We start from the raw sequence: 24,210 nt of genomic DNA on the forward strand, positions 1-24,210 counted from the left end.
ATTGCGATGCTTGAATCAAAGAAGAAAATCTAGAGCAGCAGCTATGAGATGGACACCACAAGAGAACAAACACGAAAAATGTGATAGAATGTTTTCTTAAAGGAATATTATATATCTCAGGGCTGGGGTTGTAGCTCAGTGGTAGAGCACTTGCCTAGCATGTGAGAGGCACTGGGTTCAATCCTCATATAAAAGTATATATGTATTTGACATCTAAAAACATAGTAGTATAAATATCTCGTATGCATCATATGCTACACATGATTTTAGTTTACAATATAAACTAAGACTCTATCTTTTCAAATATACAAGGAGAAGATATATACAGTGTGATCCACTTTTCTGTTACCAATATATGTGAAAAGGGAAAAAAAAGAAAGAGGCCTGGGAGGATTAAATTCAAATTTTAACAGTTACTGGTGATAAGGGGTGGGATTCTGGGTCATTTTGATTTTCTTACTGATTACCTGCTGTTTCTAAGTTTCTCATAATGGTCGTTCATTATTTTTATCATGAGTTTTCGTTTTAAAGCATTCCCTCCTGGACAGAGCTCAGGGACACTCATGTGACCCGTATCTCACTCTATTCTCCACCTGTGTGCAAGGTGGTGGCCCAGGGCACAGCCTCTTTGCACACTGGTTGAACTAGTTCCACAGAGCTTGTTTCTAAGTTTCTCATAATGGTCGTTCATTATTTTTATCATGAGTTTTCGTTTTAAAGCATTCCCTCCTGGACAGAGCTCAGGGACACTCATGTGACCCGTATCTCACTCTATTCTCCACCTGTGTGCAAGGTGGTGGCCCAGGGCACAGCCTCTTTGCACACTGGTTGAACTAGTTCCACAGAGCTGAGGCTGTCTCCCCCGGGGAAGGGACAGAGACAAAGACTGACTTTCCCCGTGTTCCGATCACACCAACCTCATGCCCAGGAAGCCACTGTCCCGGCAGAACAGTATCCTTCTGAAAAATGAGCGCAAGTCTGAACACCACCAATGGCCCACCACACCACAGCCCCAGGTGCCACGTGGAGGCAGCTGGGGAGGTCCCGCGGGGCTGGGCTGGCTCACCTCAGGGATGCAGTCCTCGTGGGTGACCACGCGGACGATGTCGTCCAGCGGGAGCAGGGAGTTGCACTTAATCTCCGTGTACACGTTCTTGCCCTCGGTGCACACAGCAAGCAGCTCCACCAGGTGGATGTGGTACATGAGAGGGCTGTTCTCGTCCATCCGGTCCCGCTCAGACCGCATCATCTGGATCAGAGTCTGGAAGGAGGCTCTGTCGTTGTAGAACACGAGCACGTCTTCTCCAGAGTTGACCAGCTGTGGAAAGGGCAGGGGTCAGGCAGCCTTACCAGATTCCACGTGCCCAGAAAGAGGCATGTTGCCTTGGCCTTTACCTTCCCAAACCCATGGAACCTGTATTCCTAGATTTTTTATTTTTATTTTATTTCCTGGATCTTTCATTCATTCACATAACTGATCAACTAAAAATCTCCTAAATGATCCTTTTACTCCCAGGATACAGAAACACCACAGTGCTCTTAAAAAAAAAAAAAAAAACATATTAGGGGACGAGAAGGTCTCTACACCACGTATACATCAGGCAGAAAGAGACTGCAAGCTAGCACCTGTATTCCCAAACCTAATGAGACTGTGGTTTTTCTGTTTTAAATGTTTCATCTCCTTGTTTTACTGAACCAGTATCTTTACAAGTCTTTTATCTAATGTCTTAACTCTTCAATCACAGATTATACACTTCTAATTCAGATATGTGGTGCACACCTGTCAGATACCTTTCCTTTCAACATTCATCAAAGAGCCTGAGGATTCCTGTTCATAACGTGCCCCCAGGACACGGTTCCTCGTAATCTAAGACAAGACATCGCCTCAGCATGAGATGAGTTACAGAAGATCTCAGGGGTCAAAATAAGGAAGGTCCATGTTACTTATTTATCCATAGCTAACCTTCATGCTCTATGGGTCAGATATCAAGATAAACTCCTCAGATGGTGTGATGGTTTGGACATGAGGTGTCCCCCAAAAGCTCATGTGAGAGACAAGGCAAGAAAGTTCAGAGGTGAAATGACTGGGTTGCAAGAGCCTTAATCCACCAACAGGGATTAACTGACCTGTGCTTGTGGCTATGTAAGATGTGGGACTTTGGGGAATATATCTTGAGAGCTTAGTCTTTCTCTCTGCTTCCTGGTGCCACGTCCTGAGCTGCTCTCCTCCACCACACCTTTCCACCATGATGCCCTAACCACGGGCCCCAAAGAATGGGGTCGGCCATCTATAGATCGAGACCTCTGAAACCCTGACCCCCTAAATAAACTTTTCCTCTTCTAATTGTTCTTGTTAGGTCTTTTAGTCTCAGCAACGAAAAAGCTGACTAAAATAGATGGATTACCTAACCTTGCTGTGCCTCCGTTTCTTCATAAATACAAATGGAAACAAATACAATCTCTAACTCAGGGTGCTGTTGTGTAGAATAAGTAGATACTGCCTATTCCAGAATATGGCAGGCTTCTAGTAGATGTTAGCTATTATTGTCATTTTATTTCATTTAATCCACATACTGACTGTGAACACCGCTGTGCATTCACTTTATGGGAACGCTCATTGAGGTGCCAAGTAACGCAACCAAGTCACGCAGCCAGGACAGCACCTCAGCCAGCTTTCCTATCCTCTCCTGAGCCCTCTCTCCTGACCACACCATTCTGCTGCCACCGGAATCGCAAAAGTAGACCGGATTAGAAATCCAAGCATTACCGAGTCGAGTCGGTATCATCAGAGATTTTATTTTAAAGGATTCCCTTCTGGACAGACCTTTTTTCTAAGGTGAAAAGATTAAATATGCTGCAGTCATGGTTCGACAGGATGATGTGAGACAGCCAGGAGTGGTGGCACACACCTGTCATCCCAGCAGCTCAGGAGGCTGAGGCAGGAGGATCGTGAGTTCAAAGGCAGCCTCAGCAAGTTAGTGAGGCCCTAAGCAACTCAGCGAGACCCTGTCTCTAAATAAAATACAAAAACAGAGCTGGGGATATGGCTCAGTGGTCAAGCACTCCTGATACCAAAAAGAAAAAATTCAAGCTAATGATTCAGGTAACTATAGATAAAAGTCATCATCTGTGAGCAGGAAAGCTCCACTGGCTTCCTGGCCCCTAACCACACTGAAGCCTCAAGCACCACGTTCTTGGTTCACTGTTCCTCTACCTTTGCCCTCTCAGAGGAATGCAAGTCAAATGTCCTTAGAGTTAACAGCTTCCCTGAAATGAAAACCTGGATCCGACTCCTGCCAGGGCCCCAGACATAAAACCACACACACACCATCATCACAAGCTACCCTCCTGTAGGACTCCTGCCAAGGATGCAGACCACACAGTGAAGACCAAACCCGTTTTACATCCCTATGGATGGAGCTTCATAGAAATGTGTGATCATCACCTCGGCCATGACCATGTCTTGGCACTTCTTAATAAATTTCCCTTCGGCCTTGACAATCGTCTGCAGGAACTTGATGTACTGGACGTTGCGGCCGTGGGTCTCAATGCAGTGGACGAAGTGCTGGACCACCCTCTCGTTGATCTCACTGCAGAGCTGGAAGTTGTTCATGAAGATGTGCTGCATGGTCACGGCTTCCAGGATCTGCCGCAGGGAGGGACGAGAGCATGGGGGACGGTCAGGAGGAGGCAGGTGCAGGTCAGTGAGAACAGCCAGAGGGAGGCCTGTGACCCCCCAGGGAGGCTTCCTGTTCCATTGTCTCACCCTGTGCTTTTTCATTTTTTTTTTTTTGGTAGGAGAGATTGAATCCAGTGGCACTTAACCACTGAGCCACACCCCCAGATCCCCCACCTTTTTTTTCTGGAGACAGGGTCTCACTGAGTTACTTAGGGCCTTACTAAGTTGCTAAGGCTGGCTTTTGGCTTGGAACTAATGATCCTCCTGCCTCAGCCTCCCAAGTCAATGGGATTACAGACGTGCACCATTGCACCTGGCTAGTCAACTTTTCCTAAGATAAATAAGTGCACAGAAAAATGAACCACCCAAGAGCATCCACCTCAATGGATGACAGAGAGAAACAGGCCTTCTCCACACCCACCCCATGATCTGACTACCACACATTTGTTTTGGGTTCATGCCCAAGAGTAGAATTCAAGTCACAGGATGTGAATATGTTTGGCTTTAGAAGCTTTGGAAAAGGTGTTACCATCTATGCTGTACAACACTGGTACTCCACATTCCTGTGGGTGCTTAGTATCCTCAGACTTTTAAGTCGTAGTCTTTTCTTACAGGACACAGATGCATCAGATAAATTTGCATTTGATGACTCAACTCATGATATGGAGCATGCCCGTCCTATCTATTGGCCATTTCAACATTTTCTACTAACAAGTCCCTGTTCGAGAGTTTTGCCAGTCTTTACAAGTGGGTTGTCTATTTTTTCCCCTCATTGACCTTTTTGAATTGGTTATGCATGTTCTGCATATGAATTCTTTGTTGAACAAGTGCAATGTGATGTCTTGTCCTGTTCTATGGCTTGCCACTAGGAATGATGACCAGAAGTTAAATTTTAACTCCAATTTATTAGTATTTTTCCTTTATAATCAGTGATCTTTGCACACTGTTTAAGAAAACTTTACTTTTCCTACAGTCATGAGATATTCTCATCTTATCTTTCAGTAGCATTATCTGGGACCCTTTATACAGAGTTACTGAGTATTATGTTTGGTGTGAGGAAGGGACTTCAATCTTTTTATTATTTCTTTTTCTTTCTTTGATACTAGGGATTGAACTCAGGGGGCACTTAAGCACTGAACCACATGCCCAGTCCTTTTTTATTTTGTATTTTGAGACAGAGTCTCACTAAATTGCTTAGGCTGGCTTTGACCTTGTGATCCTCCTGCCTCAGCCCCCTGAGCCACTGGGATTACAGGAGTGCACCTCCACACTCAATCTTTCCAACTTTTGCCTTTTCTTTTTCTTAACAAGGCAAACAAGTAATATTATCCTACAATCCAGCAAACACTTTTTTTTCTGGAAACCTCTAGCAATACTCTGTTTATGTTCATGTACAAAGATGTCCTACACAGTATTATTTACAAAGCCCCAAACTATAAATTGCCTCATTACCCGTTAATATAGAAATGGTTTTTAAAAAGCTACAGCCATTTAATGGAATTCTGCTTAGCCATAAAAAGAATGAGAAAAATTAAGGATAAAATCCTGCCATTTGCCAGTAAACGGATGCTAAGCAAAATAAGCCAATCTCAAAAAAACTAAAGGTCGAATGTTTTCTCTAATATGAAGATGCTAATTTACAATAAGGCAGGCGGCACTAGAGAAGAACAGAGTTACCTTAGATTAGGTAGAAGGGAGTGATGGGAGGAGAGGAGAAAGGGATGTGGGGATAGGAAGGGTAGTAGAAGGAAACAGACATTATTACTGTATGTATTTATGTGACTGCATGACCAATGTGATTCTGCAACATGTACACTCAGAAAAATGAGAAATACATCCCATCTATGTAAGATATATCAGTGCATAAATGCATTCTACTGTCATGCATAACTAATTTAAAAATTTAAAAATTAAAAAGATTAAGAAAAAAAGAATGAGAAAAATATATAGAGTTGATTTCCAAAGGGAGCCACTGTGTGTTAAATTTTAAAAAGGAAATGCAAGATAAAGTACTATTTAAAAATATGTAATACATGTGTTATATATTTATAAATATTTTTAAATGTGTAACACATATTTAATATTTCTTTAAATATGTATTGAACAAACTCACATGGAATATAGATGTTTTTGTAGATATATTATGCATTTGGCTAGGTAGTAAGACTTGGCATTTCCATATTGCTAAGTCTGATACAATAAGAGATATGATCAAGAAAAACAGAGAAACCTATCTTCCTCTGCACCTATGGTTTCCTCCCTTCTCCCCTCCCCTGCACCCCCCTTTCCTAACCTCGAAATATGGGGAATATTTATGTCCTCCTGACATCTGGTCACAATGTTCCCCTTTGGAATGAATACTGCATTACAAGTCCCAGAAGTCACAACGGCGAAAGGACAAGCTGTCCCAGCCCCCTCCCCAACAGCTTTGCAGACGAGCTTCCAGCCTTACCCCTGGGTTGAGGAACAGGTTTATGTGTTTATGCAGCAACGCTTGATTCTGCTGGTTGCCTGCACAGAAATTCTGCAAAAATTCATGAGCCAGCCTCATTATCTCCTGCATCTTGGTATCTTCAGCCTATGGCGGGGACAGACACAGAAAGCACTGATCACCAGGCCAGGCAGGACATCAGCTTCCACGCCAACACTTCCCATGAAGGCAGAATTCAGGCCCCCGCTGAGGGCCGGCTGTGGGTAAATGCTGAGGCGCTGCATGGTCCACCCCAAGAGGCAGCCAGTCACTTATCTAAGCCTCATCATGAGTCGAATTCTCTCCCGGTAGCCTTAGGGCACAATCAGAAAAGACTTTATTCAGGAAAAAGGCAATGGGGTGAAAGCTCCCGGGATTCCGCTGCCCAGCAATAGCTATACCGTCTGAACCCCGTTTCTGAAAACGGCTGAGAGCAGGCCAGGCCGACCTCATCCCAGCTGGTGAGCGCTCCTCTCCACAGCTCCTGGGCTCATCTGTTTAAGTTCCCAACCTACAATGGCATGTTAATCTCCAGAGGCAGGTAACAGGGCAGGGTGCATCAAAAATGGGAGTGGGTGCATCAAAAACGGGAGTAAGTGCACCTGCCACACCTCCTTGTCATCTCAGGCATGCTGTTTAAACCCAAGAGTTAGCAGTCCCCTCTGCAAAATGGGGACAGTACCTTCTCTGAGCATTGCACATGCATCATGATGTGACTCTCCACAGACAAGATGATGGGGTTCTCATTCTATATAACGAAAGTATTTCCTGCATTTAAAACGTCAGTTTGCAAAAAAGTTAAATATCCTGTAATAAGACAATTATATAAAACCAATGGTCATTCTGCCCAATTCTAAGTTAGAAAACATTTGAAAGAGCAAAAACAGAAAGAGAGTCCCTCAGTGGAAATCGTCCTTCAGATTCCTACAGTCCCCAACAGTCTCCCCAAGACATGTCATATCCATCGTCCCATCGCAGAGGCAGGAGAGTGGGGAGTACAGGATGCAGGCCTGGAAAACAACTCCTCAGTTCTTATCCCAGCTTGACAACTTCCTTGCTATGTGACCTGGAGCAAGTTACATAACCTCTCTGGGCCCGTTTCCTTATCTGACTAGATTGGGGTCAGCCAAGTTTTTCTGAAAGGGCAAGACAGTAAATATTTCAGGCTTAGTGGGTCCAGGAGCAAAATCAAGTACAGAGAGTACTCAGGTAACAATTCCAAAATGTGGCCATCATTCTGACGCATCCTACAGAAACAGACAGTGGGCTGCATCTGGCCCATGTTTATGGCTTTGTCACCTCTGGTCTAAAAAAAATAACCCTGGGAGAAAACAGGACAGACCCACCAGGAACAAATGACAGAAGGAATCTGAGTGACCAGCTCTGGTCATGGAACAACAACAGGAGAATGATAAGGGATCCGAATCACAAGTCCCAGCATGACGGAGCAGGGGTTACATTTATCTCTTGCCAGTGGAATGGAGAGGCGGCAAACCTTCCAGCTGGAAGAGATCGGAGGGCTCGGGACAGAGAGCTGCTGCCATGGGAACCTTCAATAGTAGCACGCTTGCCTCTGCCCACTGAAAAGCAATCTCCAGGTGCTGAAGGCACCAAAAAGCCTCCCGGGCTTGAATTCAGATTTTTATAAGGCGAATAAGCTTTGAAGACATCACATCTCACAGGGTTCCCTGTTGGTGGGCTCCCTGTACACCACTCATGCACAGGGATGTTTGTGCCCATCCCAAAGTGAACAAGCGCACACACGCACACACACGCACACACCCCTTTAAACCACAGACTACAACCTTATCTGGGTGCATGGAGACTGATGCTGTTCTGAAGATGTCCACTGCTCATTAGGGAAACCAATGATATTAGGAGACCCAGCTGTGGTTGGCAAAATCCCACACGGGGAGGCAGAAGCACCCTTCTGGTCCTCCTGGCAGCCAGACTTTGAGTGATACATGACCCATGTTAACTGCAAGTTAAACTTTCCAGCCTGCACTGTCCTATTGGGGCACTGAGCTTACATTGGACTTGTGGCTGTTGAAAGATGGGCCCGACCTGGCTGATTCCCAAGGTCCCTGTGATTGAGGGGGAGGGTTCTCTGCAGGAACTTTCTGGATCCCCCTGAACCTCCTCATCTAAAGTGGGCCAATGACACCACGTCTCACCTGCAGGACCACAAGAGCTAAGGAGAGCCTGTGAGCACTCGGTGGATAGTGAGCCCTCTTCAGGGGCCTCTTCACCAGCAAGCCAACCTCTCTGAAGTCACTGGTGAACTTGACACACCTGAGTTGTGGCCCTTGGACTCCGAACCTGCACAAGCCTCAGTTTCTGCTGTCAAATGGGCATAGCACAAAGCCCCACTGGCTCTTGCAGGATGGAGTGAATGCTTTCACAGGGCCTGAGCAGCAGCAAACCAAATGCCAAGGAGTTAGGCTCCTGCTTCCCTAAACCCAGTCTCCATCCACTGCAAGGACCATCTATAGCAACCAAACAGAAGACCTCAATCCAAGTGTCTTCACTTCAAACACGCACCCAGAAGATGACAAGGATGGGCAAGTCCCATGTTCCCACCAGCATTCAGCAACCTGTGACACTTACATTGCTGCCGCAGTATTGTAAATGAAACCATAGAGGCCCAGCCCATTGTAGGTATAGGGCTGACCCCTGATAGACATACGTCTATGCAATGTGGCTTGGGAATCAGAATAAATGGACTCTTCTTCCATCAGAGAATCTTAAAAATGGTGCAGGAGGATTTCCAAACCTGAAGGGCTGGAGGAATCCCCCTGGGAGTGCAGCCGCGAGCCAGGAGCTTGCTCACCTTTTCGTAGGGGATCTGCAGCAGCTCCAGCACCACAGCGTGGGCGCCCATGTTCCGCAGCAGCCTCTGCTGCTGCTTCCTACTCTTCTTCACAGAGGCGCTCTCCTGCACACACAGCTTGCTGAGCCGAATCAGAATCTGGGAGAAAAGAAGCAACCTCAGAAAACCAGAAATTAGAAAAAGACCACAGGACAGGCAGGCAGAAGGGACCACAATACATTAAAAACCTCAAATAGCTGGGCGTGGTAGTGCACGCCTGCGATCCCAGAGGCTCGGGAGGCTGAGACAGGAGGATTCTGAGTTTAAAGTCAGCCTCAGCTAGAAGTGAGGTGCCAAGCAACTCAGTGAGACCCTGTCTCTAAATAAAATACAAAATAGGGCTGGGGATGTGGCTTGGCGGGTGAGTGCCCTAGAGTTCAATCCCTGGTACCACTCTTGTCCCCCACCAACCCCCCCAAAAAAACAAGGTAAATCCAGCCTACAGCATCCCTGTCAATTGCATTAAACCAAACCCATGCAAGATCAAGAATGTGCCTTCCAGAATTAGCTGATTATGGCTTCAAGAGCAAGCGGGACAGTTTCAAAGAGATCACTGCAAATCCCACAAGCAGGCCTCAACTGCCGAGAACGGAAGAAGAGTTTGCTCTGGGGTGCAAAAACACAAAGTTCCCAACCTGCCAACTCTGAACCACCTCATGCAAAGATTTCCAAAGAGCTGTGGCTGTCACTGGTGGGTACCATGGTGCGGAGACACACACCTGACCATCACACCAGCTAATCCTGCATCTGACTGCAAAGTTTCAGGAACACGGGGTGCCTATTAAAAGGCTGCACCTCTGAGAGGTGAGGAACGGACCACACAAGAAAGAAATAGCAGGGCGTGTTCAAACTCAGACGCTGAAAGCCACAGGCATTCGACCCATGAGCTCTACTTTCTTCCTGCTAAATTTTACATGAAAAAGAAAGTGCAGGCATTCCTGCCTTCAACTGACCACCACTAACTAGAGCTCCCTAGAGAATGATTTATTTTTTTTTAATTTTTTGTTAACCTGACAGTAGAGTGTACTTTGACGTATTATACACACATGGCAGACAACTTCCCTTTCTGGTGTTGTACGTGATGTGGAGTTTCACTGGTCATGTATTCACGTATGAACACAGGAAAGTTAAGGCCATTCATTCTACTGTCATCCCTATTCCCACCCCCCTTCCTGCCCTTCCTTCCCCTCTGTCTAATCCAGTGAACGTCTGTTCTCCCCTCCTCCCCACTTATTGTGTGTTAGCACCCACTTATCAAAGAGAACATTCTGGGGCTGGGGTCATGGCTCAGTGGTAGAGGGCTTGTCTAGCATGTGTGAGGCACTGGGTTTGATTCTCAGCACCACATATAAATAAATGAAGGCCCATTGACAGCTAAAATAAAAAAAGAGACCATTCTCCCTTCATTTTGGGGGATTAAAGAAGGGAGAAGGCCGAGGGCTTACCTCTTTCACCACTCTGTAGTTGTAGCTGCTGGTGCTTTCTTGCTTTTCTGACTTATTCCCCTCCTAGGGACCAAAAGGAACAGAACTGTGGTTTGCACAGCTCTCGGGCGAGTGTGGGATTGCTAGGGTGGGCACCACCTTTCATCAAAGAAGAGGAGTTCTGTGCTATTTTCCAACAGCCATGGTGGGTCTGCTCCTAAGACATCTACATTCAACAGGAAGAGGATGCCAGACCTTGGCTGCAGAACACATTTATTCCTGGGGCGTCAGGAAGAGACATTCCCTCCACATCCAGGTCTCTCCAACATGGCTCTGGGTGGCCTAGAGACGCAGCTCACCTTTGATTTTGTACCTTTTTTTCCCTAGGAGAATAGTTGCCACCCTGGTGTCTTAACAAGGAAAACTTTTACAAATAAAGCCCAGCTATAATCTGCATTTGTATCTATAGACAGAACAGGGAGTGTCCTTGTTTTGAGAGGCCTGTCCACCTGCCGGGTGCCCTAACCTGTGCTTCTCTCACCTCGGTTTTCTTATGTTCGTTTTCACCAGACGCACCATCCATGGTCTCGTCGGGGCCTTGCCCTTTGTAAACCCACAGCTCAGACTTTTCCACGATGGACCGCAGCTGATCCAGGTCTTGTTTGATCTGTTTGTAGTTGTCCACATCTTGGCTGGTGACCAGCAGTTGAACCTTGAGGGGTGCAGTGTGTTAGCAGCATGGGCCTTAATGGACACAGTCCACTAGTCACACACCACACACCACACACCCGCTGGCCACACGAGGTACCTGCTTGAAGGCCTGGAGGACCTCCTGCCTCTGACTGAAGTGCCGAAAGAGGAGCTGCAGGGCCCCGGACACCAGGGGCGGGTAGTCGTGCATGGTCAGGTGGAGCAGCACGCGGAGGAAGGTCCGGCCGCCATGATCGTCCAGGTCCAGTGGGGTGTTCTCCTCACTGCAGGAGCACACAGGAGAGGAGAGGCCCAGTGAGCCTCGGAGGCCTCACTCACACCCGGCCTGGACAGGTTTCCAACCCTCTATTCCATTTCACATGACTTAGCTCCTTCAGTGCTAAAGACTTGCTTCACCTTCAACTATTCCATGAGGGGAGGGGACAGTAGGCTGTTTAACTGTCAAACTTTTTTTTTTTTTAAACCCCGGAGCCACATAAAACTCTAAGCTTTTGAATCCTCAAGGCTTTGGGAGGAGGCTATTTCGCAGCAACAAATAATCCCCCCAACGTGGGTTAATATAAGAATGATGGAATGGGGTATTTATGCTAAATTCTAAGCTGGCAGGTGTATGCGTTTACAATAACAATAATAATATTTCCATTCAAAAGTGAGTACTGAGATATTTTAGGAGGGATTCAACAATAGGAACAAGGAACAGACAGTGTTTCTTTGCTGCATTGCTAACACCACGGCCCACCAGTGAGGAAGCTCGTGGTGGTCAGAAGCTCTGTTTTGAGTCCCCTGTTTCTTTTGCTTCTATTTTCTCACTTAAACATAGTTTTCTCATTTAAACATGATTTTGCGATGTATACACTTGGGGGGACACCTCCTTAAATCCTTTCTGTCCTGGGCAAGAAACACACACAGGCCACCTCCTAGTGATGTGAGAAGTAAGAACACAGAGATCAGCAAAGCAGGCAGAGCCCAGAGATTAAGAAGCTACTAATGTGGCCGAAGACAAGCCGTTTGGAGCTGAAGAAGAGTGGCCTTCCACCTCCCGGTCCCACCTATGACACAGCAACTGAAAGTGCACTTTCCTTCCTCCAAAGATGCCCTCCGCTTGCTCCTCGATGTGTTCAAAGTCAAGAGCCCCTGAAAAGTTAAGGAACGTAACTTGAGACACATGCATGACTGGTGAACCTCTCAAAAGGTGTGCGGGGCAAAGCTGCGGGGCTAACCCACATCTTCCGGAATCACCCACTGCCCAGGTGGGGGGCCACGCTAACCCAGGGGACACCCTCTAGGTGTGGCAGCTCACTGCTGCCACTTCTCTTCATGCTGAAGGGGAGTGTGGTGACCTCACCCAAGGAAGCGTGGGATTGGCAGGGGATTTTTTCCTACCACAACCTTCTGCCTAACCTGTCTTCACTACTTCCTGGGCAGGAAAAAACTTCCAACATGAGTAAAACTGCTCATAACACTGACATTTCTTGGGAAATTTATTTTTTCATTATTCTGTTTTATGGGGACTTTGTAGGTAACCACAACACCGAAACCTCGGCTCTCAAGTCCCCAAGACAGGAGGAGATAAGATCCTTCAGTGAAGCAATGTGGGGTCTTTCCATTATTTCTCTTGCCCCAAAAGCATCAGTCTCAGGTCCATGTATCTGAAGTACAGTTGTCCTCAAAAACACTCCCACTGAACACTCCTTTCTAGAAGACACCGTTTGCATCTCTAGTTTTCCCAGGTCCCATTCTATGGCCGAAACCCCACCCTGGGATCACCAACCTGGCACGTTACTGGGCCCTTCTTGGCTGCTGTTTCCGGAGGATGTTTCTGAGGTCTGGGAGTTGCTTTCATCAAACTCGCGCTTAAATATACACAAGAGGCAGGAGATCCTATAATCCAGCCTCACGTTCAAAATGAACTAAAGATGGAAGTGGAAACGGAAACAGGTTGGTTACACGAACAAGCCACCTTCAGCCCCTCGCCAAGCCACTGTGCTCGGGCAGGGCCCAGCATTAGCTGCACCAAATCCCTTAAGCACTAAGCGAGGCAAATACTTGGCCTAGATTGCAAGTCACGTTATCAACAGCAGAACTTCCACGGGACACACCAAGTGGGCCCACAGCACCTTAGTTTCTAGGGAGCTTCGGCATCTGGCAACTCACTCAGCTACAGCACCCTCTCCCTGCTCCGCCCCGTGAAGCAGGACTTCTCAGCCACTGCTAACCGCCAGCTCTGGGCCGAACACAGGGGAGAGTAAAGTAGGCTGCTTTGGAGCCCTGACAGAAGTTTTCTTTTTACTACTGAGTATGAGCTTGGTTTATATTTTCAACATGTTTCTGGCTGTTTCCCCTGATTTGGGGAACAGACCCCTGGGCTCCCTCTTCTTTGATGTCCTGTGTTCCCTCAACCTCTACGCCAGCAGAGTCACTGTTCCCAGGATGGCTGCTCAGGTCAAAAAGAAAGACCATCCCGCTGGCTCTGCTGAAGGAGCTCCCGTTCTTCCTTCCGTACAGTCTTTGTTTCTGGGTAGCCCTCTTGGCAACCTGACCCCATTTCAGAGCTGTCACCTCTCCAAGAGACAGCTGTTTGGCCTACCTCCCGACTCCCTAAGTTTCCAAACGACTGCTGTACACCCCACTCGGTATCTTCACAGAGCCTCAAAAATCACTACGATGGTAACTTGTAGGTGTCAGAATGAATGGGTTACAGGGTACCTGGGCGGCTGACAGGAGGAATGAACACACTGAACTCTTGTGGGTGAGCTGGCTGTAAAGACAGAGAGGCAGGAAGACCGGCAAGAGCAACTGCTGCTGGTAACAGAAGGATTTCATTTTTGCTGTAATCTTTTTTAAGTTGTGACACTGTAGCAAGTTTGCATGGCACATGGAAACCATCACAGAACGAGGGAGAACTTGTTGACAAAGACCAGGAACCATTCCAAGAGAACGGTCCTTGAAGAGGCAAAAGCCAGAGACTCCGTGCACAGGGGAGGGTCTGTCCTGGGTTTGTGACCCTCTTGGCCTCACTACAGCTCGAAAACCCAGCGCCTGTGCTCCCCCTTTCCGCTCCTTGTAGGTGATTTTCATTCCTGAACAAAGTCATCTTTCAAATGGAAAGACTCTGAGCAGGTTCGGGTTAGAGCAGGCGCACAGAAGGCATCCTGAGTCGCTCAGTGTTGAACTCATAACATCCAAAAGCATTTCAGGCATTTCCTCCACCTGATCCACCCTCTCCTGTCTTCCTCTGAACAACCTGTTCCCCAACTTGCCCCCACTTCAGGATCTTTGAATTTGCTCTTTGTCCTGAGACTCTTCCTGGATATCTGCAAGGCCAGCTCCTCATTTCATTGAAGTCTCTGATGGTGACATCTCACTGGAGAAGCCTTCTCTGATAATGCCACCAAAAACAATGTCCCCCAAAGCCCGGCTCCCCACAATTCTGAACACCACCCTGACCCTCCTTTATATTTTAACATCTGAGCACTGATATTTTTTTAAAATAATGCCTACACTTGCTATCCAAATGAGCTCCTTAGGAGCAGAAATTTAATCTACTTGGTTCATTGTTGGCTTCCCAGTGCTTAAAGGGACTTGGCACTGGCTTGGGCTCAAATATTTTTCAAATGAATGAATGAATGAATATAAGAAAAATGGAGGGAATAAAGAGGAAAGTTTGCAAAATCAGTGGAACCCTGAACAGACTTAGGATCCCCGACAGGGAGCTCAGGCGCCTGGAGCAGGAAGATCAGTGAATTCCAAGAAAAGGGGATAGAACAGGCAGAGACAGGGAGGCAGTGACCTTGGGAAGTTAAGGGGACTCCAGCAAATCCTGGTTTGGCCGGAGGGACAAGGCTGTGCTGGGCAGGGGCAGGAGATAGTAGTGAAGGAATCAAGAGGAGTCAGCTCCAAGCAAGGGAGAGCTAAGAGTCTTTCCCATTTCTTCTCAGAACGCCTTGACTCCATCAGAGCAGAAAGCAGTGAACAGTGCCTCTGGGTGCACCTTCCTGTCCCTCCTCCCATACCTGCAGGATCTCGATGATCTTCAACTTGGTGTCCATCACCATGATATCCTCCTTCTCTGGCTCCGCCTGCTTCACGTTGCCTTCGGGGGCAGTGGCCATGGGGGTCATGGGCAAAAAGCCACCTCCCCGGAGCACCACCTGGGTCATCAGCTCCCCGACTCCGTGGATGGACCTCATCACGTTACTGCCTGGGAAGGGCCAGGACAGACCTGGGTCAGACCTCGGCAGAGTTCCCTGAGTACCTGGCAAGGGGCAGGGGGCGCTCTGAACAGGTCCTTTAACCTGGCCCCTTCCAAAACACTCTTGGGACCCCAGGAAACTGAAAAGGTGGGTGCCCACCCCAAAGCTGAAGACTTCTGAGAATGGAAAAAACTTGGGTTTTGTTGGCCCCCGTGGGTGATATGGATTCACCCCCAAGTTTTATTCCTCAGCAACGTATGTGCCTGTTAATGTGCAAAGTACTTAATATCTCAGCACCAACCAGGCACGAAACCTGGCACTGCTCCCAAAGGCTGCTTGATCATGGGGATGTCATATCATCCCTCAGTTTTCTCACATATAAATGAGAAGTCTTTGTGTGTGTGTGTGTGTGTGTGTGTTGCTGAGAATCAAACCCAGGACCTCGTGCAAGCTAGGAATTCTACCCCTAAGGTATACGCCAATTCTTAAAGCAGAATAAGAACTAACAACAGAATTAAATAGCATTATTATGCATGCAAAACGGCAACAGCACAAGGCTTAACAAATAGCAGGAGACATCTACAGAAAACCAGATGAAAAATGAGACTATGTGCTCACTATGTTTCTTCCTACAACAGAGGAAGAAATAAGTATATAAAGGGGGTTTTCCTATTCACAAAGTGGAAACAGATACCAAGACACAAGCATGATCATGTTTCATGCATGACTATTATCATTCAGGGTCCAAGAACAAATGAGGACACATATGTTTTTGAGAACACTGAAAATGCCAGGTGACTTTCTTATGGTTCCACAAAGTGGACACAGACTCTCACAGGTAATGCACAGGAGAGCCTCAAAACACTAATCATGAGACTCGACACCAGGGGTGTGGGAATTCACACAACGGTCCCTGGGACTTTTCTTAACATTTGAGAATGTTCATGATGAAGAGCTGGAAGGAATGGACGGGGGAAGGACGTGATGTCACAAAGTGAGGCAGAGCATGACGGGGACAGGGAAGGCTGGGAGGGCATCTCAGATGTACGGGCACCATCAGATACTCACTCTTCAGCTTCTCCACATCATCGTTACCTTTATTCTCTTCTCCTTTCGCCATCTTGCTGATGGGGAAGATGGTCGTCACGTGCACACAGTCTAAGATGGCGAGGAGGATCTTGGTCAGCCGCAGGAGGTCAGAGAAGTTGTAGAAACCAAAGTATATGAGGTTCCTGGCTAAGTTGACCACCTACCATGGGAAAAAGAAGGTGGCGTTAGAGGAATGGCACCTTCCTGCTCCACCTGAGGTCGACTAGTGAGTAATAGACAAGAGACCTGACCTTCCTCATGGTAAGAGAAGGCAGGTATTTCCCTTACGGTCTCTGTTAACGAGTAAATGAGAAACAAAACCCTGCAAATCTGCTCTGATGACTAGTTAATAAAATTGGTCTAATCACCAAGTGTGTGCAGGTGCCCCAGGCTAACACCGAGCAAGCCAAGTAATACCAACAAGGACACAAATACTACCACTGCAATCCTCAGAAATACAACCCCAAAAGGTGGAAGTGGTCCCAGAGACATTTTAAGTCAAAGGTAATAAGGATTTATGCTCCTCAAATGATTAATCTATGGCAGCACAGGGTGCCTCTCCCTGACATTTTTTTTTTTAAGAGAGTGAGAGAGGGGGAGAGAGAGAGAGAATTTTAATATTTTTTTTAGTTATCGGCGGACACAACATCTATGTTTTGTATGTGGTGCTGAGGATCGAACCCGGGCCGCATGCATGCCAGGCGAGCGTGCTACCGCTTGAGCCACATCCCCAGCCCCTCCCTGACATTTTTAACACGAATACAGAGCGCATGTCACATTCTATCATTTTGCATGACCCAATTCCCTTCCTTCATTTCTTCCAAGAGCCTTCTTGAGCCACATGGCTGGTGTTGGTTCTGTTTTATGCTGGAACAAAACTGAGTGGAAATTCTTTTTGATGACACCAATCAGAGCACCGTGACAAAAATCAACACTTACTAACATATTTTATATCTGCCCCATTGCTGTAAAACGTTTTTCATGATGACTGAAAAAGGAACTAAAACACACAGGTCACATCATGCGTTACCTCAAATGTAAGCTTATTCTTTTCCTTATCAGAAAACGGAAACCTCTGGCAAACCACGTCCCGTAAATACTCCTCCACAAACTCCATGGTCTGAGCAAACCTCTCCTTGATTTCATCTCGGGATGCTCCACTACTGTCATAGCTGCAAGGAGGGACAGGGGAAGGAAACACCATGTCACGCTGTGCCCAGGCCGCTCAGCCCCAAAGTCAACGTCCCTGACACTTTGTATCCCTGCACCCTGCTTCACCTCTTCCTCCTCAGCACACGTCACCACATACACATCAGTCACTGACCTTGTTCTCCCATCCTCCCCACTAGCATAGAAATAAGGTTTCCAACTTCTTCACTAATATTCCTTGATCTTAGCACACAGTACACATTCAAATGTAGAGACTATTAGAGATACACAAAAGGTATACAACACAATCATGCCATCTCTTTCAGGGGACTGAACCCAGGGACACTTAACCACTGAGCCACATCCCCAGTCTTTTTTATTTTTTGAGACAGGGTTTCACGAAGTTGCTTAGAATCTGCTAAGTTGCTGAGGCTGGCCTTGAACTTGAGATCCTCCTTCCTCAGCCTCCTGAACTGCTGGGATTTATAGGCATGTAGCATTGCACCTGGCCACCTCTTACTTTAAGGAATGAAATAATATTTGCCAAGCAAATGATTTCACTTTAAACTGAACAATGTCAAAAAATAGATAAATAAAAACTTCATCTTTCTTCCATGATTCAGTAGAAATCACACGTGGCTTAGCTACTGCTGCACTGGACATTATAAACACGAGGTTTTGGGGTCTCCACAGGAAGGAGCCAGACTCACTCATCAATGGCGATCTCCGAGGGGATCTCGGACCAGAGGCGGGCGTATTTCACGGGAGTGACTTGCTCCTGGGGGTCTCTGTCCACGTGCATGTGGAGCATGAGACGGCAGAAGGAGGCTCGCAGGTCATAGGGCAGGTTCTCGTCAGACATGCAGCGCAGGATGAGGTCCACATCCAGCTGGCCTGATATCTCGTTGATGGCCAGGTACTGGCGGTCCAGGCACATCCTAGCAAAGAGGTTCAGCTGATACCTGAGGAAAGAAAAGGGGCATCAGGTTGGCACTCTAGGTATCCAGGCAGGCCCTGTTTCCCTGGGGGCACATTTGGCCATCTGAACTCACACCCATGTGACTCTTCTACACCCAACCTTGGCTCCTAATAAAACAAAGTTCATGCTACGCCAGAGAGCGAAGGGAGACACCACTGTCTCACGTGTCCAGCCGTGCTAGGGCAATCACATTGTAACTTGATTCCATTTTACCCTCAAGTGTTTTATAAAATAATCAGAGGAACATGGCTAGGCCTTGGGTGGTTCTCTTGGATGGTACATTAATAAAAGAGAATATCTCCCAAGTCAAAATTAAACTGTCTGCCTCTATTAACACCGATATACGTTTCAGAAACAATATTGAATAATCAAGGCCAGTTTTAGAAAGGTATCTGGCATAGGGTATAATTTATATGAAATTTTAATAAGGGAAAACTATGTGATTTATGGGGCATATGGATGTAGTAGAAATTGAAGGGATGAATATCATGTATAATGGGAGGGAAGAAACTGGAATGCTTGAGGTACGAAAAGACATTAAAGACATTTTAATTGCTAAGTTTTAGTTATTTTATTAGAAAAATACTAGAAGCACTACTTTCTTCCCTCTTCCTCTTAGAGGTATCTATGAGTTACTTCCCTCCTTTTTCCTTCCTTTCCCTTCAGGAAGCAGGGCTAGAAGCCTCAGAGCTGGGGGCGGAGTGACACTAAGGACCAGGGAAGTGTCACAAAGGTGGAGATTGGTGGCAGTGGGCATGTGCCAACAGGAAACATCCCAGGAATGACGAGAGTATGGGGGAGTTATGATCACAGGAAGGATGACGGCTAGAACAGACCCCGCAGTGTTGTAAGAATTTGGAAGCAAAGGTCCCGCATCCCTTCTTGGAAACCCTCAGGAGCAGAGTTTCAGACCTTGAAGTTTTCTAGACTTGGGAAGACCTGCAGTCTATACTGATCTGAAAGTCTGAGAGGCTCCGAAATCTGAAACCTTTTGAGCATCATGACAGGGTTTGAAGTTTCCGATTTCAATTTCAGATTCAGGAGTAGGAATGTTCACAGTTCTCATTCCGTACTCACACAGAGGTGTACAAATAGATACAGCAATGCAGAGATATGTGAACACATGGGGACATTGTCTAGCTCAGTCTGTAATCATTCCAAAAGGTGGGTACAATCACCACTATTCTGCAGATAAAGAAACTGGAGCATGAAGCCAATCTTGGTCAATGTCAGAAAACTAGTAAGAACATAGGTCAGGATCTGAACCCACACAGACTGACGCTCAACTACCACAATACATGCAGGCTGCGCCGACAAATGGTGATGAAGGGTGATCCCAGGCCCTGACAGGCCCTCACAAGCCTTCCTCCTACTTGTGACCCCGGCATGCCCCGCTATCAATGAATTACGTATTCAGGAGATCATATGTTTGCAAATTGATTTTTTTTTTTTTTTTGTACCAGGAACTGAACCTAGGGACACTTAACCACTGAGCCACATCCCCAGCTCTGTTTGTGTTTTATATAGAGACAGGGTCTTGCTAAGTTGCTTAGAGCCTTGCTAAGTTGCTGAGGCTAGTTTTGAACTTGTGATCCTCCTGCCTCAGCCTCCCAAGCTGCTGGGATATCAGGGTGTACCACCAGGCCCAGCTTATGCTCTTAAATTGAACACACCACCTCTGTCTTTCTGCTGGGCAATCTCCCAGAGCGAGCAGCCTGGTGACTCCCCAGAGCAACCAACAAGCAAGTAGCATATTCCTAACCACCAGCCGAGCCCCCCACGTCTCCCTCGCACCTGTAGTAGCTGAGGACATCACGATCCTCCTTCTGCCCTTCCTTGGCATCCTGGGCCAACTCCCTGACGCTCTTACTGCGAATCTCTTTGTTGCTGTCTCTCCAGAATAGCCACACCTCCTCCTCGTCCTCCCCGGCCTCCAGAGCATTTTCTCCAGTGGAGACGCCTTCGAATTCAAAACGAGAGAGAACCAGCCTAGAGATGGGGAGAAGGGGAAGGTGTTATTTCTGAAATCCTTTTAAATCCAGCTCCATTACACACATGATTCGTATTTTATCCTCCCTCCAGCAGAGCCACACGAAGCAGAACCTCCACCTCTTTCTCAACTAGGTGGTTCTGCTTCTCCAGTGGACCCCTGTAAATGTCTGGAGACCATCTGGGTTGTCACACTGAAAGAGAAAGGTTGTACTGACATCTAATGGGTAGAAGCCAGGAGCGCTGCTAAACATCCCACAACACACTAGAAATCCCCCACCGCAAAGAATTACCCAGCCCCAGAGAAGCTAAAAAACTGCATTAATCCAAGCCCCATGATAAGTTATGCATAAGAAACAAAAAATACACAGTTTTTAAGACTACCCATGCTGGGCATGGTGCTGCATGCCTGTAATCCCAATGACTCAGGAGGCTGAGGCAGGAGGACTGCAAGTTAGAGCTAGCCAGAGAAACTTAGTAAGGCCCTAAGTCACTTAGCAAGACCCTGTCTCAAATTTAAAAAAAAAAAAAAAAAAGGAGGGTTGAGGGTATAGCTCAGAGGATGCCCGAGTTCAATCCCTGGTACCATAAATAAATAAAAGACTATCCACACAGTTGCATTATACTTACCAGAAAAACTGCTTCTTAAAATGTAGGGAAAAGACCAAAAAAAAAGCCTGCTTTCTTCCTAAAGACAAACTACTGCCATACTCAGAACATCTATGGACCAGTGAACACTTGTGAATAGTGATCATTTAAAACTCTTCTCAATACTGATTTCATGTTTACACTGAATATTAATGATATCCTTTAAAATTTTTAATTGCTCATCCCACTTCAAAAATTTTCACCTCTTAAAATTAAACTAGCATCTGTCTAGTGCTCACCAATGAGCTTACGTGATGTTTAAGCCAGGACGCTTTGAAATCTGCAGAGAGGCCACCCGACAAACCCCCACCACCACCCAGAGAAGAGCTGAAAAGTGAAGAGTGAAAGGCGGCCAGCCTGACTCGGACCGACTCAAGAAATGAAGGGGAACAAACCTCCACGGAGCCTTCCCGTCTCTACCCACACCCCTTCCTCTGCTTGACCCTAAGCCCCCAGCTCCGACTCACTTGGTCTCAATCAGGATGTCGGCGTTGGTGGGATTCAGCACAGCTTTGCAGATCAGCTCCTGGGTCACCGGGATGGATTTGTTCATAGACACGCAGAGGTCAGAGAGGTAATCCAGGAACCTAACCAGAGATGGAAAACAGAACTGGAGAGAGAGCAGAGGTTGGCGGGCGGAGTCGGATTCCTCCTCAGGTGGGCAGTTCCCACATGGAGGCCAGGGTGCCTGTGACCATGGCACCACCAGAACCCCGGATGAAGGAACATAGAAGAGAGATGGCAGTGATTGTGGCCAAGGAAGAGCTGATCAGGCCAAAATGAGGAGGAGGAGAGCAGGAGAAAGAGTCCACGTCAGGAAGAGGTGTTGGAGAGCCTGAGGCTCGACTGCCCAGGGAAGCCTGGCCAGGGTGCTGACTCACTGTGCTGATAGGGACTGTCATTTGGAGAAATCACTTAACCTCATTATACTTCAGTTTTCTCATCTACAGAGAAGGAGGTTTAATTCCAGAGCTCCATCCTGTGGGTACGGGAAGTACCTCCTTGGCTCCCCTCCTGGCCCCCAGCAGGCCCTGTGAGATGCGGGTTGTTTTTATGGGTACAGTCATGTCCTCTAGCAACCCTAAGCAGCTCTCCAGTGGGGGCACTCGTAACGGCCATGCTGGGACCTGCTGTTGCCTTTAGCTGAAACAGCGTGGATCTTATGACATGGAGAGGGGAAGAAGGGAAGGGGGACAGCTCTATATAAATGACATGGAATGGGCAGGAATCACTAGTGTATAATGAAACACCCCAGCAACGGCTACGTCTGCAAAAGACTTACTGATGATATCCTGGGGGTGGGATCTGCCTGGTATTCACGGGGTGCCAAAAAGGGAATGAGTGGCCAACCGTAATTACAGTTTACTCTGCATCCATTACAGACTAACCTCTTCACCAATAGTTACTCGTGTCTGATTTTCATAACTACCTGTTGAGTAGATGAGGGAATTAAAACTGGGGGAGGAAAGCCACGGTCCCCCAACAGGGAAAGATATTGGGAGCTAGGATCCCACCTGGCACCTCATCCACTACTGCATCCCTGCCAATCATCCACAGCCACCTGAGACCTGCCTAACTAAAACCTGCCACTGGCAGCCCCAAGGACATCGAGCCCGGTAAAAGCACCAACCCATACCTGAGATGCTCAGACACCTCTCCATGCACCCTGCTAGCACCTCACCTGGGCTCCCTGTTCTTTCGCACCAGACTGACGAACGTGTCGATCTCGGCCGCTGTGATGTGCTTCTCCAGGAGTTTCCGGTTATTGTGGAGCAGGGCAGTAATGGTGTCCTCGGCCAATACATCGTAGCCGATCTGCTTTTGCATAAAGCCAAACTGCTTGGCTATATACTCCTGCAAGGGGCAGAAAAGAAAGGTCAGCTGAATGATTGACAGTGTGGCTCCCGTGTAACAGGACAGCAGCAGCACCCCCAGAAGAGATGTACCCCTTAGCAGGCAGATCTCAAGGTCACCTTCCCCAGCTTTCTGTCCTGGGGCAACAGCTGCCAACTCCCTGGCACCTCTTATTTTACTAAATCTGCCCCGCAGATGTCATTAATCAAAACTCCTTGTACTTACATGTGGATTTTTGAAGTATATGGTATAAATTTTAATCAGATGACTTATTTTTCCATAAGGTCAAAAGTTATTATTCAGCTCTGTGTTCAGTACTAATTCAACAGGACTTAACTGTGCCTTGTTCCTCTGTGTGCTGTTGAATTAATACCGACAAAGCCTATCTGGACATTTGGAATCATGTTACCACATTTTGCTTACATGGGGCGGGAGAGCGGAGATAATAATTATTATTATAGTACCAGGGATTGAACCCAGGGGTACTTAACCACTGAGCCACATCCCCAGCTCTTTTATATTTTTCATTTAGAGACAGGGTCTCACTGAGTTTCTTAGGGCCTTGCTAAATTGCTGAGGCTGGCTTTGAACTTGCAATCCTCCTGCTTTAGCCTCCTGAGTCACTGGGATTACAGGTGTGTACAAGCACGTCTGGTAAGAAATTCAATTTTAAAGTCAATGAATAGAAGAAAGTTGGGAATATCTAAGCCAATCGATCATATTAATAGGCTACTTCCTATTAATAAATAAACAAGCCCATCTTTGGCCTTCTTTCTTTGGGCTCACACATCACATTCCATAAAAATATCTGTGAACTCAAGGAAGCCTCTTACAAATAGTTGTTCACTTTTATTCAAAAACAGCTCCATGCCCAAAAAAGACTGTTTGCTATGGTACAATTTGCCTCGAATCCATTCCAAATTGTATATTTGTTTTCCAATTAAAAAATTACAATAAAAAAAGATTGCATGCTCAAAGTTCAAGTGACTCTTCAAACTGGCTTTATTTTTTATTAGTTCTTACATTTTGGGGGCAATTCAGGATTAGCATGGTGGCTGTGGGCCACTTATACTCAAAAAGAGTACATGTTTGCGAATTCACTGGCCTTCAGAGAAAAAGCTCTGCCAACTTGCACAGGATCCATAAACCACTAAGA

The 24,210-nt window shown here is 46.8% G+C and overlaps 1 protein-coding gene across 17 annotated transcripts in view; it reads right to left on the bottom strand.

Annotated features, from left to right (window-relative positions):
* Itpr1 (inositol 1,4,5-trisphosphate receptor type 1) overlaps positions 1-24,210 on the bottom strand; it is a 307,630-nt gene that overhangs the window by 135,125 nt on the left and 148,295 nt on the right. For 10 of the 17 annotated variants that reach the window (XM_076841084.1, XM_076841096.1, XM_076841087.1 and 7 more), the window contains 16 exons: positions 22,882-23,054; positions 21,668-21,787; positions 20,358-20,552; positions 18,295-18,546; positions 17,466-17,607; positions 16,415-16,595; positions 15,167-15,354; positions 12,925-13,063; positions 12,233-12,287; positions 11,251-11,416; positions 10,984-11,154; positions 10,464-10,526; positions 8,980-9,117; positions 6,132-6,257; positions 3,446-3,646; positions 1,067-1,318 (listed from right to left, as the gene is read on the bottom strand). In XM_076841084.1, coding sequence (XP_076697199.1) covers positions 1,067-1,318; positions 3,446-3,646; positions 6,132-6,257; positions 8,980-9,117; positions 10,464-10,526; positions 10,984-11,154; positions 11,251-11,416; positions 12,233-12,287; positions 12,925-13,063; positions 15,167-15,354; positions 16,415-16,595; positions 17,466-17,607; positions 18,295-18,546; positions 20,358-20,552; positions 21,668-21,787; positions 22,882-23,054 — 2,562 coding nt within the window. The remainder of the gene's footprint in view (positions 1-1,066; positions 1,319-3,445; positions 3,647-6,131; positions 6,258-8,979; positions 9,118-10,463; positions 10,527-10,983; positions 11,155-11,250; positions 11,417-12,232; positions 12,288-12,924; positions 13,064-15,166; positions 15,355-16,414; positions 16,596-17,465; positions 17,608-18,294; positions 18,547-20,357; positions 20,553-21,667; positions 21,788-22,881; positions 23,055-24,210) is intronic. The other 7 variants (XM_076841099.1, XM_076841098.1, XM_076841089.1 and 4 more) reach the window with 1 other exon arrangement.

This window comes from Callospermophilus lateralis, chromosome 20 (genome assembly GCF_048772815.1).
Source record: "Callospermophilus lateralis isolate mCalLat2 chromosome 20, mCalLat2.hap1, whole genome shotgun sequence".
Taxonomy (NCBI): domain Eukaryota; kingdom Metazoa; phylum Chordata; class Mammalia; order Rodentia; family Sciuridae; genus Callospermophilus; species Callospermophilus lateralis.